Source organism: Trifolium pratense, linkage group LG2 (assembly GCF_020283565.1).
Source record: "Trifolium pratense cultivar HEN17-A07 linkage group LG2, ARS_RC_1.1, whole genome shotgun sequence".
Taxonomy (NCBI): Eukaryota; Viridiplantae; Streptophyta; class Magnoliopsida; order Fabales; family Fabaceae; genus Trifolium; species Trifolium pratense.
The window spans coordinates 33,173,189-33,186,529 of record NC_060060.1 but is presented as its reverse complement, the minus strand read 5'-3'; the positions used below and the strand labels follow the sequence as shown (position 1 = coordinate 33,186,529).

At 35.4% G+C, this 13,341-nt stretch overlaps 4 protein-coding genes across 4 annotated transcripts; 2 read left to right on the top strand and 2 right to left on the bottom strand.

Annotated features, from left to right (window-relative positions):
* The first annotated feature begins 781 nt into the window (after positions 1-781).
* Positions 782-2,816, top strand: LOC123910624 (3-hydroxyacyl-[acyl-carrier-protein] dehydratase FabZ-like). Its single transcript, XM_045961785.1, has 4 exons — positions 782-1,203; positions 1,398-1,458; positions 1,535-1,679; positions 2,452-2,816. The coding sequence occupies exons 1-4, from the start codon at positions 1,005-1,007 to the stop codon at positions 2,698-2,700; spliced, it is 654 nt and encodes a 217-aa protein (XP_045817741.1). The 5' UTR covers positions 782-1,004; the 3' UTR covers positions 2,701-2,816.
* Positions 2,817-3,057: 241 nt separating this feature from the next.
* On the bottom strand, positions 3,058-4,602 carry LOC123910623 (chlorophyll a-b binding protein CP24 10A, chloroplastic). The gene is made up of 2 exons (XM_045961784.1): positions 4,035-4,602; positions 3,058-3,723 (listed from the first exon to the last, which is right to left on the bottom strand). The coding sequence occupies exons 1-2, from the start codon at positions 4,265-4,267 to the stop codon at positions 3,174-3,176; spliced, it is 783 nt and encodes a 260-aa protein (XP_045817740.1). The 5' UTR covers positions 4,268-4,602; the 3' UTR covers positions 3,058-3,173.
* A 2,496-nt stretch (positions 4,603-7,098) lies between these two features.
* Positions 7,099-10,987, bottom strand: LOC123904587 (F-box protein SKIP23-like). The gene is made up of 3 exons (XM_045954233.1): positions 10,975-10,987; positions 10,648-10,887; positions 7,099-9,987 (listed from the first exon to the last, which is right to left on the bottom strand). The coding sequence occupies exons 1-3, from the start codon at positions 10,985-10,987 to the stop codon at positions 8,855-8,857; spliced, it is 1,386 nt and encodes a 461-aa protein (XP_045810189.1). The 3' UTR covers positions 7,099-8,854.
* Positions 10,988-11,344: 357 nt separating this feature from the next.
* LOC123904586 lies at positions 11,345-12,576 on the top strand. Its single transcript, XM_045954232.1, has 3 exons — positions 11,345-11,561; positions 11,648-12,079; positions 12,182-12,576. Exons 1-3 carry the CDS (start codon positions 11,345-11,347, stop codon positions 12,574-12,576), a joined length of 1,044 nt encoding a protein of 347 aa, XP_045810188.1.
* The last annotated feature ends 765 nt before the right edge of the window (positions 12,577-13,341 follow it).

Here is a 13,341-nt window from a genome sequence, read left to right as displayed (position 1 = left end):
CAAACTTAACCTCAAAGTATATATAAGATGACATAAGAAGAATAATGTTATTAAAAATTAAATTATGAATTGTTACGTCTTCTCAAATGGATAGTCAACCAACAACTCTGAGTCACTTTCAAATTGAACTCGCTCAAATCGACGATGAGTCTATCAAACTTTAATCAGTTAACGAGTCTTACTAAAAACATATCATTCAGGAAAACCTAAATTCGATTTTGAATAAATCAATTTTGTCTAGACTCTACTCATTTCATGGTGAATTACGGATTGTTAAAATTTCCTTCCCCTAAGAATCGAATAAAAACGAGAAAAAATCATTAGTGAATTGGTTCAGGTGGTAAGAGTTTTGAAGAAGGGCACCGTAAGGAATAACAGAGTTGAAAAAGTAAAAATAAGCACATGAGCGCAACAACCCAAAAATATAACGTAGAAACTTCAAAACCGAAAAAAAAAAAAAACTACGATCGTTGTCTAAAACGACAACTAGACAATATTATTATGTGAAAATTGTTACAACATATATTTAGGTCAATTCGCAACCGATGTGAGACTTCTTAACACACTCTATCACGCCCATCACTATTAGGCTTGGTGCGCATATATGAGTGATGATGGGTGCCCCAATCAAAAAACTGATTACAAGTGGTTCAGAAAATTGTGGAAAAACTCTGATATCATCTTACCACACTCCCTCGTGCCCAACACTATTGGGTTCGGGGCACCAATAAACGAATAAGAAACAACAAGTTTGACAACAAACATGAACAACGTTGGAGAGTCCGTCCTAACTGAAGTGAAATAAAACTAAAAGAGGTTAGATATGTTGTTGGCTTTGTTGCCATCCATCGTTCATGTCGCCTTCTTTGCTTTTTAACATTAGATTAGATTAAACTAATTAAGATACTATTCACTTAATTCACCTCACAAGTATTGTTGTTTTTGTTAAGACTATTGACTACTTAGGAGATCAGGAAAAGAAACAAGCTTCAGAATCAATTCCAATGGCAGTGTCTACTTTCTCCAACACATTGCTGCTTTCTCCAATTTCCCATTCACCATCCAAACCCAGTTTTCCACTCATCATCAATTTCCCCACTAGATCCCAATTCAGACAACCATCACTAATCACCACCTTTTCTTCCTCCCATGCCGCCGCCAATGCTCCTCCTCAACAAAAAGACACTACCCCCATTGAATTAAGTATGATTTACAACATTTTATTTCCTTTCTTATGTTTCTACTTATTTATTTATTTATTTATGACCTATGAAGCACAAACACGACACCGACACATCAACATGATATTTGGCTGTGTCGGACACACTTTCAATCTGAAGTGTCGGTGTTATAGAGATTATGACAATTGACAACATTATACTTTGTTTATGTTGTAGGGTATCCTGCATTTCCAAAAGTCATGGACATCAATCAGATTCTTGAGATTTTACCTCATAGGTAAGGTAATTCAACTCAACAAACATTTGTGATTTGTGTCTTTTGTTTTGTGAATCATTCATGTTTCTCTTTTCAGGTTTCCTTTTTTACTGGTGGATAGAGTGATTGAATACAATCCTGGAGTTTCTGCTGTTGCCATAAAGAATGTTACTATCAATGACAATTTTTTTCCTGGTCATTTTCCTGAAAGACCTATCATGCCTGGTGTTCTCATGGTTGAGGTCACCACTCTGCACTTTTTCTCTTTATATTCATTCATGGAACTAGCAATGATAATCTTTCTGACATATCCATTTTATAAGCCTATATTTATAAACACGCTTAAAGTTTACTAGTTTTAGCTTAAAGAGTAGTGTTAGAATATGCAAAAAGTACCTCATAATACTAAGATAGTACCTTAATACTCCCTCTAGTCATTATAAGAAAAAGTTTGATTTTTAGGTTCATAGAATGTTTGATGCATCTGAAAAGTAAACTTTTTTCTTATAGTAAGGACCGGAGGAGGGAGTAATTTAGAATATCTTAAATCATCTCTAAGGATTGGTTTCCATATTTCTTTATATTTTATAATTTGTTTCATTATTTTGATTAGGATATTAGGAGGAGTATAAAACTAATGTTTAAATTTGAAACTAACACCTCCAAGAGCTCAATATCTGGTCTATGAAATTAGTGTCTTGCCTTCTTCATTGGACCAGCTTACAATAACCTTTGATTCCTTCCTTGTTAGCTGGTACAGATCATTTTCCATATTACTTAGATTCTCAAAAGACCTTTGGAATTGATATAAATAACCAGTGTATGTAATTCTCTAAGCTTGTTCATAAGCTTGAAAACTATTATTTTATGCAAACGACCTGTTAGAAGTTCCATTTGATCAACGAACAATCTCATACCTATACAATAAGCAAGTCAATAAGAGGAAAAAATGAATATGCTTTCTGTTATAATATGCTTAACAAGAGGACATAAACACGAGATCTTTTGCTGCAGGCAATGGCACAAGTTGGTGGTTTGGTAATGTTGCAGCCTGACGTGGGTGGTTCTCGTCAAAACTTCTTCTTTGCTGGGATAGACAAAGTGCGATTTCGTAAGCCCGTGATTGCAGGGGACACCTTAGTTATGAGAATGACACTTACTAAGCTGCAAAAGCGATTTGGAATTGCCAAGATGGATGGCAAGGCATATGTTGGAGGTGAAGTTGTATGTGAAGGCGAGTTTTTGATGGCTATGGGGAGCTAATAAGTATATCACTTTCTTTCCCTACTAGAAATTCACATAAATTTGCTTCATCTTTTAGTTAAATTCTTCTGCTTTTGAATGCAGAACTTTGTGAACATTTACTGTGTGCATTTTTTCAATGAAATCTATCTTCATAGTTTGTTCTTTATGGCTTTGATTTGTTTTCAGTGTTCATTTATGTATGAAATCCAAAATCTCTTTACATATTTTTACCTTCTTGCATACGGATACGGCAAAGGTTAAACATTGCATGCGAATCGGCTACAGATACATAGTCAAAACTCCAATAGATATGTCTTCATGATAAATGCAAAGTATATATACTATGACTACAGCTAAGAACAGACACAAGGCAAATGCATCAAATATTAGAACATAGAATTTAATTTGTTATGGGACAACACACTTATGAAAAAACTTCATTTGCAACTGTCTAGCATCTCAGTACAATTATCTACATGAATTGTTTATGTTTACAAACCAAGAGCACCAAGTGGAGTCTTCCCTTGTCCAGCTTCAAAGTAGAAAATCAGCATAGCCAACATAGCAAGCCTCGCATGCTTAATCTCGGCCAATTTCAATCTCTCTAGCTTCTCTGCATCTGGAATGTAAACACCATTTTCAATGGTGCCAGCAAGGGACAATGGATCGAAGAATTTCCCTCCTGGATAACCTTGTTCTCCGGTAAAATTTGCAAAGTTCTCGGCGGTTTTTGACCATGGAGTTGCCCATTCAACCGACTGTGAGTCCGGGTTGAAGAAATCAACCCATCTCTTGCTCTCTACCCAACCCATAAGAAGCAATTGAGTTCCTAGAAGTGTACCAAAGGAGAATGGAGCAATTGCATTCGGGTCAGCACCTGCCTCAAACCATGGAACTCCACTCCATGCCTGACCAACAAAGATACCTAGAACTGCAGCCATTGCCCACCTTCCATGAATGAGCTCAGCTTCTCTGTACCATTTGAGAAATGCTGGGTCCTTGCCAAGTCCTAGTGGATCAAAACCAAAGTCACCTGGTAGCCTGCAATCCAAAAAACATTAAACAAGTCAAAATTTCAAATGAAAAAGAGTGTGCGCGCTTGGCTCTTCGACGACAAAATTTAATTTCTTAATTTTGGGCTAGCAATCAATTGTACAAGCAAAAACTACAAATTCTAACTTCAAGTTACAATCAATTCTGGACGCAGAATCATTTCTACTCGAGAACATTCAAACATGTCAAAATCAATTATACAGGAACGAAGTCAATTTTGTCTTGTGTACAAGTGGAACCAAACATACACTTAAACTCGAAAGAAAAAAGTTAGAAATCGATTAAATGGTCAGACTTACGATCCATCGAGCCATTCTGGATCGACGAGATTTCCACCGAATCTAACACCAGGTATCCATGACTTCTTTGGTGCAGAAGCAGCAGCAGCAACAATAAGTCTTCTAGGACTAGCAGCTGCAACACTAACTTTACTTCCAATAGCAGTAGCTAGCAATGTTTGGCTTCTCTTTCCACCACTTAAGAAGGAAGATCCTAAACCATTCAACACAGCACCAGATGTTGCAGCTGCCATTACTATTCTCTATACACACTAAAGAAGTTTCTCTGAAAAGATATATAGTGAGAAAATACTAATAGAAGTTGGTTTTGAAGCTCACTTTGCAGTTGAAGAAGTTTGAGACTATATTATGTGTGTGAGTGGATTTCATAGAAGGCCAAGTAGGACAATGAAATCTGAAGAAGAAATCTTAAGCTAATAGTGGATAGATTTTGAACCAATAGGAAATGGATTTACATCTTCACCTGATTTGGCTTCCAACCACGTGGACACCTTGTTACATAACACTGTTGTCTTTCTATCTTTTGATATTGTTCATGTTTATTAAGGAAGATAATTTGGATGACAAGTAAGTAAATCCAAGCAAACAACAATTTAATGAAGCAAAATATGTCTGATGCAATATGTGTCTGAGGCCCTTAGCACTTGGTGCTTCTTGACCTCACAAAATATGCTATTATTAATCTAATTGTCTTTTTTCACACATATATCTAAGAAAAGCTAATACCACGACTCACAAAATTTAGATCAAATACATTCACTTTTGTTGATTCATTTTTGCTTATATTTTAGGACGGAGGGAGTATTGTTTAATAACTTTTCTTTGAATATTTTTACAAAATATTTGTTGACATTTTTTTTACTAAATTATTTGACATTAAAATTGTGTAAAAAGGTTTGTAATTTTATCCTTTTTATATAAAAATCCATGTGTCTTACACAAAGGATATATGCCAGTTATTTATTTAGAAGAAGAGAGAGGAAAAATATTATATAGATATTGGAAAAAATGGTGGTATAGTGAATACTAGTGATGAGTATAAAAAGTGATATAAAAGAAAGGTGTACACCTATTGAGTTAATTTTTGAAGGATATAACCATTTTTTAAGCATATGACCTATGATTAAAAAAGTAAATTGATAATTAACCAGAACCATTTTTCAAGCATTTTTCATTAGAAATATAATTAGCAATATAGTAATTGTAAATGTGGTAGTATAATTAGAATTGTAGTCACAATTGTTAGATAATAAAATAATAGGTTATGTTATTGGGCATGTTAGTTTAGAGTCCATTAGGTTTTATATATATTCTCTAGTAACTCTTTTGTAATGTTAAGCTATTGGTATTCTATTGAAACCCTAGCCGTCTTTCTCTTTTCCTATTTGTGTATTTTGATTCTAACATGGTATCGAGAGCTTGTTTCGATCCTCCTTAGATTGTGTATTGTTATCCGCTGCCGAGTTCCCAATAGTTTGGGAATGTGTTTGTTCTATTGAGGTTGTGTTGCTGGGTTTTGAGTTTTCTCGGTGTGATTGATTTTTCATTAATTTCTAGGTTGGTCAAAATTGGTTTCTATTGAATTTATGAGTGCAATACGTTGCTTTTGTTTTTGTTGGGGAGGAAATATTGTTTCTTTTGGTTCTTCGGTGACTTGCTTCTGGTTTGATTTTCGATGCTTCTTTGGTGGTGGGATTTAAGTGAATCAAATGAATTTGGTTCGGCGCAGTGGAGATAATTTTCGTTTGCAATGAATCAACTTTTTATGGCTTATTGGAGATTTAAAAGCACCATCACTGATATCAAATTTGGAATCGGCAGTGTAAAGTACTTTGGTTATTGGAATATCTCTATTTAGCACATGATGTTCTATGGGTTTGTTTGTTTGCTTAGAGGAAATGACACCGTGTGAGTGTTTGAGTTAGTAAAAAAAAAAATGGTTTGTTGGTTGGGTTGTTTGTCTTGATTTGATTTCTTTCGGTTCCATTTGAATTGGTTTCATTTGCACATGTTTCAATTTGGTTATTTGGTGAGTTGAAGTGCTCACAATTTGGTTTGTTTTGATTGATTATGCACTTCTCCATATTGCATTTCTCTTCTGATTGTATGACATTTCTCCCTCTATTGCACTTCTCTTCTGATTGCATTGCACTTCTCTCTCCAATTGCACTTCTTCTGATTGCATTGCACTTCTCCCCCTATTGCACTTCTTTTCTGATTGTATTGCACTTCTCCCCCTATTGCACTTCTTCTGATTGCATTGCACTTCTGATTGTATTGCACTTCTCCCCTATTGCACTTCTTCTGATTGCATTGCACTTCTCCCCTTCTCCCCCTATTGCACTTTTTCTGATTGCATTGCACTTCTCCCCCTATTGCACTTCTTCTGATTGTATTGCACTTCTCCTTATTGCACTTCTGATTGTATTACACTTCTCCCTATTGTACTTCTTCTGATTGTATTGCACTTCTCTTCTGATTGCATTGCACTTCTCCCTATTGCACTTCTTTTGTTTGATTTGGTACGATTTGGATTGGTTGACTTTGGACCGGACTAGAATGGATGTTGGATTAATTTGATTTGTTTCTCCCTTCTTTGATAGTTTCTGTATTGACTGCGAATGACTGCTCTCAATTGATCATGGTCTTATTTGGGTTGATTTATTGTCAGGGCTAATTTGTAACAAGCTTAAAGCTTAGTAAGCTTTAGCTTGAGGGGTGATGTTAGAAGTTTATTTTATTTGGTAGTTTATTTTATTTTCGTATTTTGTTTGACAAACTCATAATGCTTCTTGTTGATGCATAATGAGTTTGAGAGTAGGTGTTAGATAATAAAATAATAGGTTATGTTATTGGGCATGTTAGTTTAGAGTCCATTAGGTTTTATATATATTCTCTAGTAACTCTTTTGTAATGTTAAGCTATTGGTATTCTATTGAAACCCTAGCCGTCTTTCTCTTTTCCTATTTGTGTATTTTGATTCTAACAACAATTACATTAAAAGAATACATCAAGAATTTAATTTAAAATTAAGAATTAACTTATTACTAGTTTCATATTGAAAATATATATATATATTGAATATCACTATATTGATTTTATAAAGAAATATCCAACATTAGCATGTTCTACTCCCAAAGTTATCAATTAACACAGATAAAATGCATTGTTACCATTAACATAAGCAAATTAAATGACAAACTTAAAAAGTGAAAACTGAGAAGACTTTCATCTTTTAGACTTATGCGGACTCGGATTCTCTCCAACTCCCGCAATCTCCTCCAACCATAGCTAAGTTGTTGGATTAATCTTCATAAGGTGTTTGCTTTTCTTGCAACTACATTTCATTGTTAAGTTATGAAATTTCATCTTTCTCTGACTTGTAGTTTTGGACAGTGATGCCTCTAATCCTGTTGAGTTGCTAAATGATAAACTGCTTGGTGGCCTTCTAGCTGATGGATTCAATGAAAAACCTTGTCTCAGTCGGTCATATCCCACAAAGGACTATCAGGAAAACCTTCTTACCTTGTTTCTAGATTGAAAAGATATGAAGCTCGGCAATAGAGAATGTGGACATTATACTGAATCCTATAACAAAACGGAGAAAGAACTCGATTCTGGTCAACTTTTCGAGTCTTCGACTTGTAAATATGTAGTGTGGATTTCATTTAGTGGGTTGGGGAATAGGATATTGTCTCTAAGCATTCATTTATGCTCTCCTCACCGACCGTGTTCTACTTGTTGATCCTGGAGTGGATATGACTGATCTTTTGTTAACCATTTCCAGATGCTTCTTCGTTTGTCCCTCCTGATTTTCCTCTCCAGTCAATTGAATAATTTCAACCAGGACTCGAATCAATGTCATGCGAAAATGCTGAAAACTAAATCAATTACAAATTCCACTGGGCCATCTTTTGTTTATCTTCATCTAGTTCATGATTATGATGATCATGACAAGCTTTCCTTCAGCGATAAAGAGCAACATTCTCTCCAGAAAGTACCTTGGTTAATTAAGAACTGCAATACTGAAACAAAGAACAAAAGCCAGAAACCATATATACTAACATAGTAAGAACAATTTTAAAAACAAAAGTACAGGATCCTTTTCAAATGATGAAAAAAAATGAAAGAATAAAGGAAAGACAACTTTGTTTTTCATTACCAAACCTCAAAAAAAAAATTAACAAGATTCATTGAGAAAAATCACATAAATAAAGGGTGAAAATCAATAACCAATTAGAAATTAGAACTTGTTTCAAAATATCAAACATGAGCGGTACTGTTAACTGAAACAAAATATCATGTCTTGTGGGAAATATATAGAACACTGTTGGCAATTTCACTGCCATGATTTGCACATAAACAAGATATAATGAGGACAAATATAGTCATAGATAAGTAAATCATAACAACCATTTTTCACATGTTAGTTTGAATGAAGCAAACAAGAAACGAAGAGTTTGCAATAATTGTTGCGTAACCTGCACTTGAAGACAATAGATGGAGAAAATAGGATTCCAAACAATAGGAGAGGGTTGATTTTGTTCCAAAAACCATCTCTCTTAAATGACATCATAAGGTTTGGTAAACAAATGAATGGAGTAGTGCATCTAAGTTCATTCTCTCTCTAAAATTACCTCAAGAAAGCATTTTGGAATATCTATAATGCAAAGGAATTAATTTTGGTATTGACTCATTTCTATTAGTAGTTGAAGAGTTTATCAAATGTTACAACGAAAAACTAAACACAATAATGCAATATCATTATCACATTAGAAATATTTCAATGCAAGATAACATACTCTTTTTAGTTTTACGCATCAGCTTTTGACAATCCACTCTGGAGATGGCCAAAACAAGTTGAGATAGTCGGGATTATCACTCAAAGGCGAAAGCTGACGTTGGTCCAAGTGAAAAACACACATGCCACTGTCCCATACTGGGTTATCTAAAATGTCAAAGACATCGTCCATAAAGATGATACAACTCCCTTTGGCAACAGACAAATCAGAAGCAGAAGCCGAAAAGGAACATCCATTGCCCACAAACAAAACTCTATTACCCAAGCTTGTCAATTCCACCCATTCCTTCTCCTTCCCATCAAGCATGAACACATGAACAAGTAAAGCATCCTCAAAGATGGTATCGTAACAAAAAGACTCATCGTCGATGTCCACTAGCAACAACTCACCCTCATTCTCAACCAGGAATTTCATGTCCCCCCCTCCTGGCACTTTATTAGCCACTAACTGGACACTCAAGTCCTCTGGTCCAATTGTAAATGTCTTACCACTAAATTCTTCAACGGCATAAATCCGTCCTTTGAAAACAAAGATGTCTTCAATTGACGACACCATGTCCGTCCAACGCTCATCGCCGCAACGCAACAGTACCAGATGGCCGTTATAGAGCAATATGCCGAGAATGAGAGGTGTAACAGCAACAACCTTTTTAGGGTACATGTAGGTATAAGGCAATGGTCCTTTGTCGAAGTCAATGATGAAATCAGTTCCTACATGAAGGACAGAGAATTTGTTCAAGTCGAGCGAGAATTGAAAAGGGGAAGGCAAGTCAAATGGGAGGAGTGGGGATTGGGATAGTTGTGTTTTGCCAGTTGAGTTTTGGGTAACTCTGATCAACCAAGGAGAAAGTAGGGTTTGTTGTTCTCGTTGCTGTGGTGGGCGTTTGACGAGGAAGAGGCTGCATTTGGAGAGCGAGCAGAATGGAACGTTGGTGTTGTTATTGATGGTATCTGTCGGAGAAACACATTTGAAGAGTGGGAACTTGAAGGCTAAAATGTTGGCATGGTGATTTGGGATGGAGGAAGAGCGCCAATGGGAACATATCGATCGGAGGCGAATGAGATCATTTTCGTTGTCAAGTCGTTCGGATATCATATTCAAAAGATCCTTCGGCAGTTTAGACCAGACCGACGCCGTGGAAGATCCTGCTCCTGTTAAGGATTGTGAAAAACAATAAGAGAGGAATAAACATAATAAAATGCCAGCAACATGTCTATGGGCCGTTTTGGATAAACTTATTTTTGAGCTTATGCGAAATAGTTTATGCAAATAAATAAGCTTTTATGTATTATTATAAGCTTGTCAAAGTAGTTTATGAAAAAACAGCTTATAAAGATACCATTTTTATTAGTGAAAACTTATGAATTAACATAAAAGTTTATTTATTTAGTTAAGCTCTTTTCATAACTTAAAATATAAGCCAAATCCAAACGGGCTCTATATCAATTTGCAAGCAGAATGACTTAGGCATATAAATAATTTATGTAGCACATAGAAGAAGAACAAAACAGAATCTACATACCAAATTTACAAATAAAATAACAGTTAATAACTTTATAGCAAATATTGAATCAATGTCATTTCAACAAATTTGAAAGAAAGGATCTAACATTCTAAAATTACACTTATATAACTGTTTGTTTTAATTCAAATGTAGTAGTGAAAATTTCATGTTTCATAGTTATAGCCAAATGAAGAGAAAATTCATTCATTCCATGGCATAAACTGTAACAGCACAAATTTTATTTCAATTATTAACAGAATTACTTTCCCTATTAGCAAGAACAAAACTTGTAGTTTTGGAATAATACCATGATCATGGTGGTGCTGGGTTGCTTGGCAGCAGCTTGAGGACGGTGATGTTCGGTCATCACAGCGAGACCACGAGACGGTAGGGTAGTGTGTGGCGGTGTGTGGAGAAAACAGCCGCCGATGCGACGGATGGAAATTGATCACGGCGGTCGGCGGCGCGAGATGAAGGATGAGAGCGGCAACGAAGATGGATAACAGAGAAATAGTAAAAAAGAAGACTCTGTTTCTTCTTTTCTTGACTAAATAATGGTTAAATATATAATTTTTTTGTTGTCCTAGTTTAAATTTTGTTTATAAAAAATTTTAGTAAATCTTTTGATACTTACTTTTTAATCTCATGTATCATTTGATAGTTAATTTTTTTTATGTGCAGTTATATGTACTAGTAAATTATAAAAATATATCCCGTATCAAATAGGATTTGTTCCTACAAGAAGCATACACGAAAACATTGTAGCGGCGCAAGAAATGGTACATACTATGTATAAAATGCGTGGACGTACTTGTTTTATTGCTATTAAAGTTGATTTGGCCAAAGCATACGATAGACTTCGATGGTCCTTCATTTCGGCTGTTTTAGAGAAGGTGAATCTTCCACAAGGATTACATAATATCATCATGAACCGTATCGTCATATGGCATGGGAGTCGTTCTGATTTCTTTACTCCGGGCTGAGGAATTAGACAAGGGGACCCTATGTCGCCTTACATCTTTGTACTTTGCATGGATAAACTCACTCATCTTATTGCTGAATCAGTGGATAGTGAAAACTGGCATCCTTTAAAAGTTGGTAGATCAAGACCCCCAATATCACATTTAATGTTTGCGGATGATTTGCTCTTGTTTGGAAAGGCTACAGAAATAAATATGAAAGCCATCACAGACTCTTTGGATAGGTTTTGTGACTTGTCAGGTCAGCTTTTGAGTGTGGAGAAAACTTCAGTTCTTTTTTTAGGAATGTTAAGAATGATATGCGTGGTGTGCTTTTAAATCAATCAGGTTTTAAAGAAGCTTCTTCTCTTGGTAAATACTTGGATATTCCATTAGTGGGCAGGGCTCCTCGATGCAGTGATTTTGAGCATCTAGTAAATAAAGTCAAACTGAAGCTCTCAGGGTGGAAGACAACAAATTTATCTTTTGCCGGGAGAGCGACACTCACAAAATCTGTTATTCAAGCAATCCCGATTTATTCTATGATGACTACACCTATTCCAAAAAGTGTTTTAATGGACATACAACGACTACAAAGGAATTTTATTTGGGGACATGAGGAAGGTCAAAAGAAAATGCACATGATCAAGTGGGACACGTTGATGCGGGACACGTTGAAGCTGCCTAAGGAGAATGGCGGGCTAGCAGTTCAAAACTTGCCTATCATGAACCAGGCTTGTCTTATGAAAATGGGATGGAATTTGAGAGAAGGAAATAATAGTTTATGGTGCAAAGTTTTGAAAAAAAAATACAGCAGATATAGAGGTGTCAATGTTAATTTCATTGCTAAGACTTATGACTCCTTTATTTGGAAATGAGTAGTGCAATCGTGTGATAATTTTCGTCTATTTGAGAACTGGTCGATTGGACATGGGAAATCAGTCCATGCTTGGAGGGACAAGTGGTTGGAGGGTGGCATTGTATTAGCTCAATGTATGGAAAATATAACAGAAGAAATTACTCAGTGGACAGCGAATATGGTGGATGAGGAAGGAAATTGGAAGACGCGTATGTTATCTCTTATGCTATCTCCGGAGATAATGAGTAGGATAACAACCTTGCCTCCTCCTATTGATACTGATGGCGCGGATGAGAGAGTTTGGCCGGGAGATCCTTTGGGGAGATTCACCATTTCAAGTTGCATGCGGTTACCATGCGTTAGAGCCGGATGCAAGGTGGAAACACATAAGGAATCTAGTGTTGGAAAAATATTATGACATAGAATTATTTCAAATAATAAAATAAGAGAAATTAATTTTACAGATAAATAGACTCATAATAAAATAAAATATATAATAAGAAGAACTTATCGATTTGACTGAGGCGTGCAAATGCACTGGGCTTAAGAGTATTTCGCCACCACAGGTAAGTTACCCGGTGCAGTTGGTCTCATAGCTAATACCCTCCAGGATACAACAGTCACATCTTGCTAGCACTGCACGTGAATTAGCAAGGTCTCATAGAACTACTTTTGGATGCTCATGGGAACTTATTTATAATTCACTCATAGTTTTCCATACTCTTTCACTGTTTCTTGTTCTTCCTCTAGAGCTTGATTGTAACCCTTATATATAAGTCATTCATAGGATCCCCTCTCATATGTTTAACGATGCATTAACCTTATCTTAAAGCCAAATCATGATTCATATTTATTAGAGGATTGTAACCGAAGATAGAATAACAACTAATGAAAATGGCTAATTGTTTAATCAACCAATTAATAATAAAACGTGTAATAATAATGTTAATAATAATTATATATAAATTAACTTTAAAATAAATTATTACATGAAAATATCCAACATCTAGAAGTACAAGAAGAATAAGGTGCTTTATTTGGAGATTGAAATATGGTAGATTAACCACCAATAAAACATGTAATAGATGGGGATATGGTACACCATATAGTGATCATTGTGTTGGTGAAGAGGAAACAGTAATTCATGCATTGCGTGATTGTCCTTTGTCACTTTGGCACATAA

Bases quoted from the DNA above. Each gene is read 5' to 3' on its own strand.
- LOC123910624 (XM_045961785.1), top strand. From the start codon at position 1,005: ATGGCAGTGTCTACTTTCTCCAACACATTGCTGCTTTCTCCAATTTCC. The intron at 1,204-1,397 runs GTATGATTTACA...TTTATGTTGTAG, and splicing joins CACTACCCCCATTGAATTAA to GGTATCCTGCATTTCCAAAA. The intron at 1,680-2,451 runs GTCACCACTCTG...CTTTTGCTGCAG, and splicing joins CTGGTGTTCTCATGGTTGAG to GCAATGGCACAAGTTGGTGG.
- LOC123904587 (XM_045954233.1), bottom strand. The intron at 9,988-10,647 runs GTATTATTCCAA...AATCCTTAACAG, and splicing joins CCAGCACCACCATGATCATG to GAGCAGGATCTTCCACGGCG.
- LOC123910623 (XM_045961784.1), bottom strand. From the start codon at position 4,267: ATGGCAGCTGCAACATCTGGTGCTGTGTTGAATGGTTTAGGATCTTCC. The intron at 3,724-4,034 runs GTAAGTCTGACC...TTTGGATTGCAG, and splicing joins CCAGAATGGCTCGATGGATC to GCTACCAGGTGACTTTGGTT.
- LOC123904586 (XM_045954232.1), top strand. From the start codon at position 11,345: ATGTCGCCTTACATCTTTGTACTTTGCATGGATAAACTCACTCATCTT. The intron at 11,562-11,647 runs GTCAGCTTTTGA...TAAATCAATCAG, and splicing joins TAGGTTTTGTGACTTGTCAG to GTTTTAAAGAAGCTTCTTCT. The intron at 12,080-12,181 runs GTTTATGGTGCA...GGAAATGAGTAG, and splicing joins TTTGAGAGAAGGAAATAATA to TGCAATCGTGTGATAATTTT.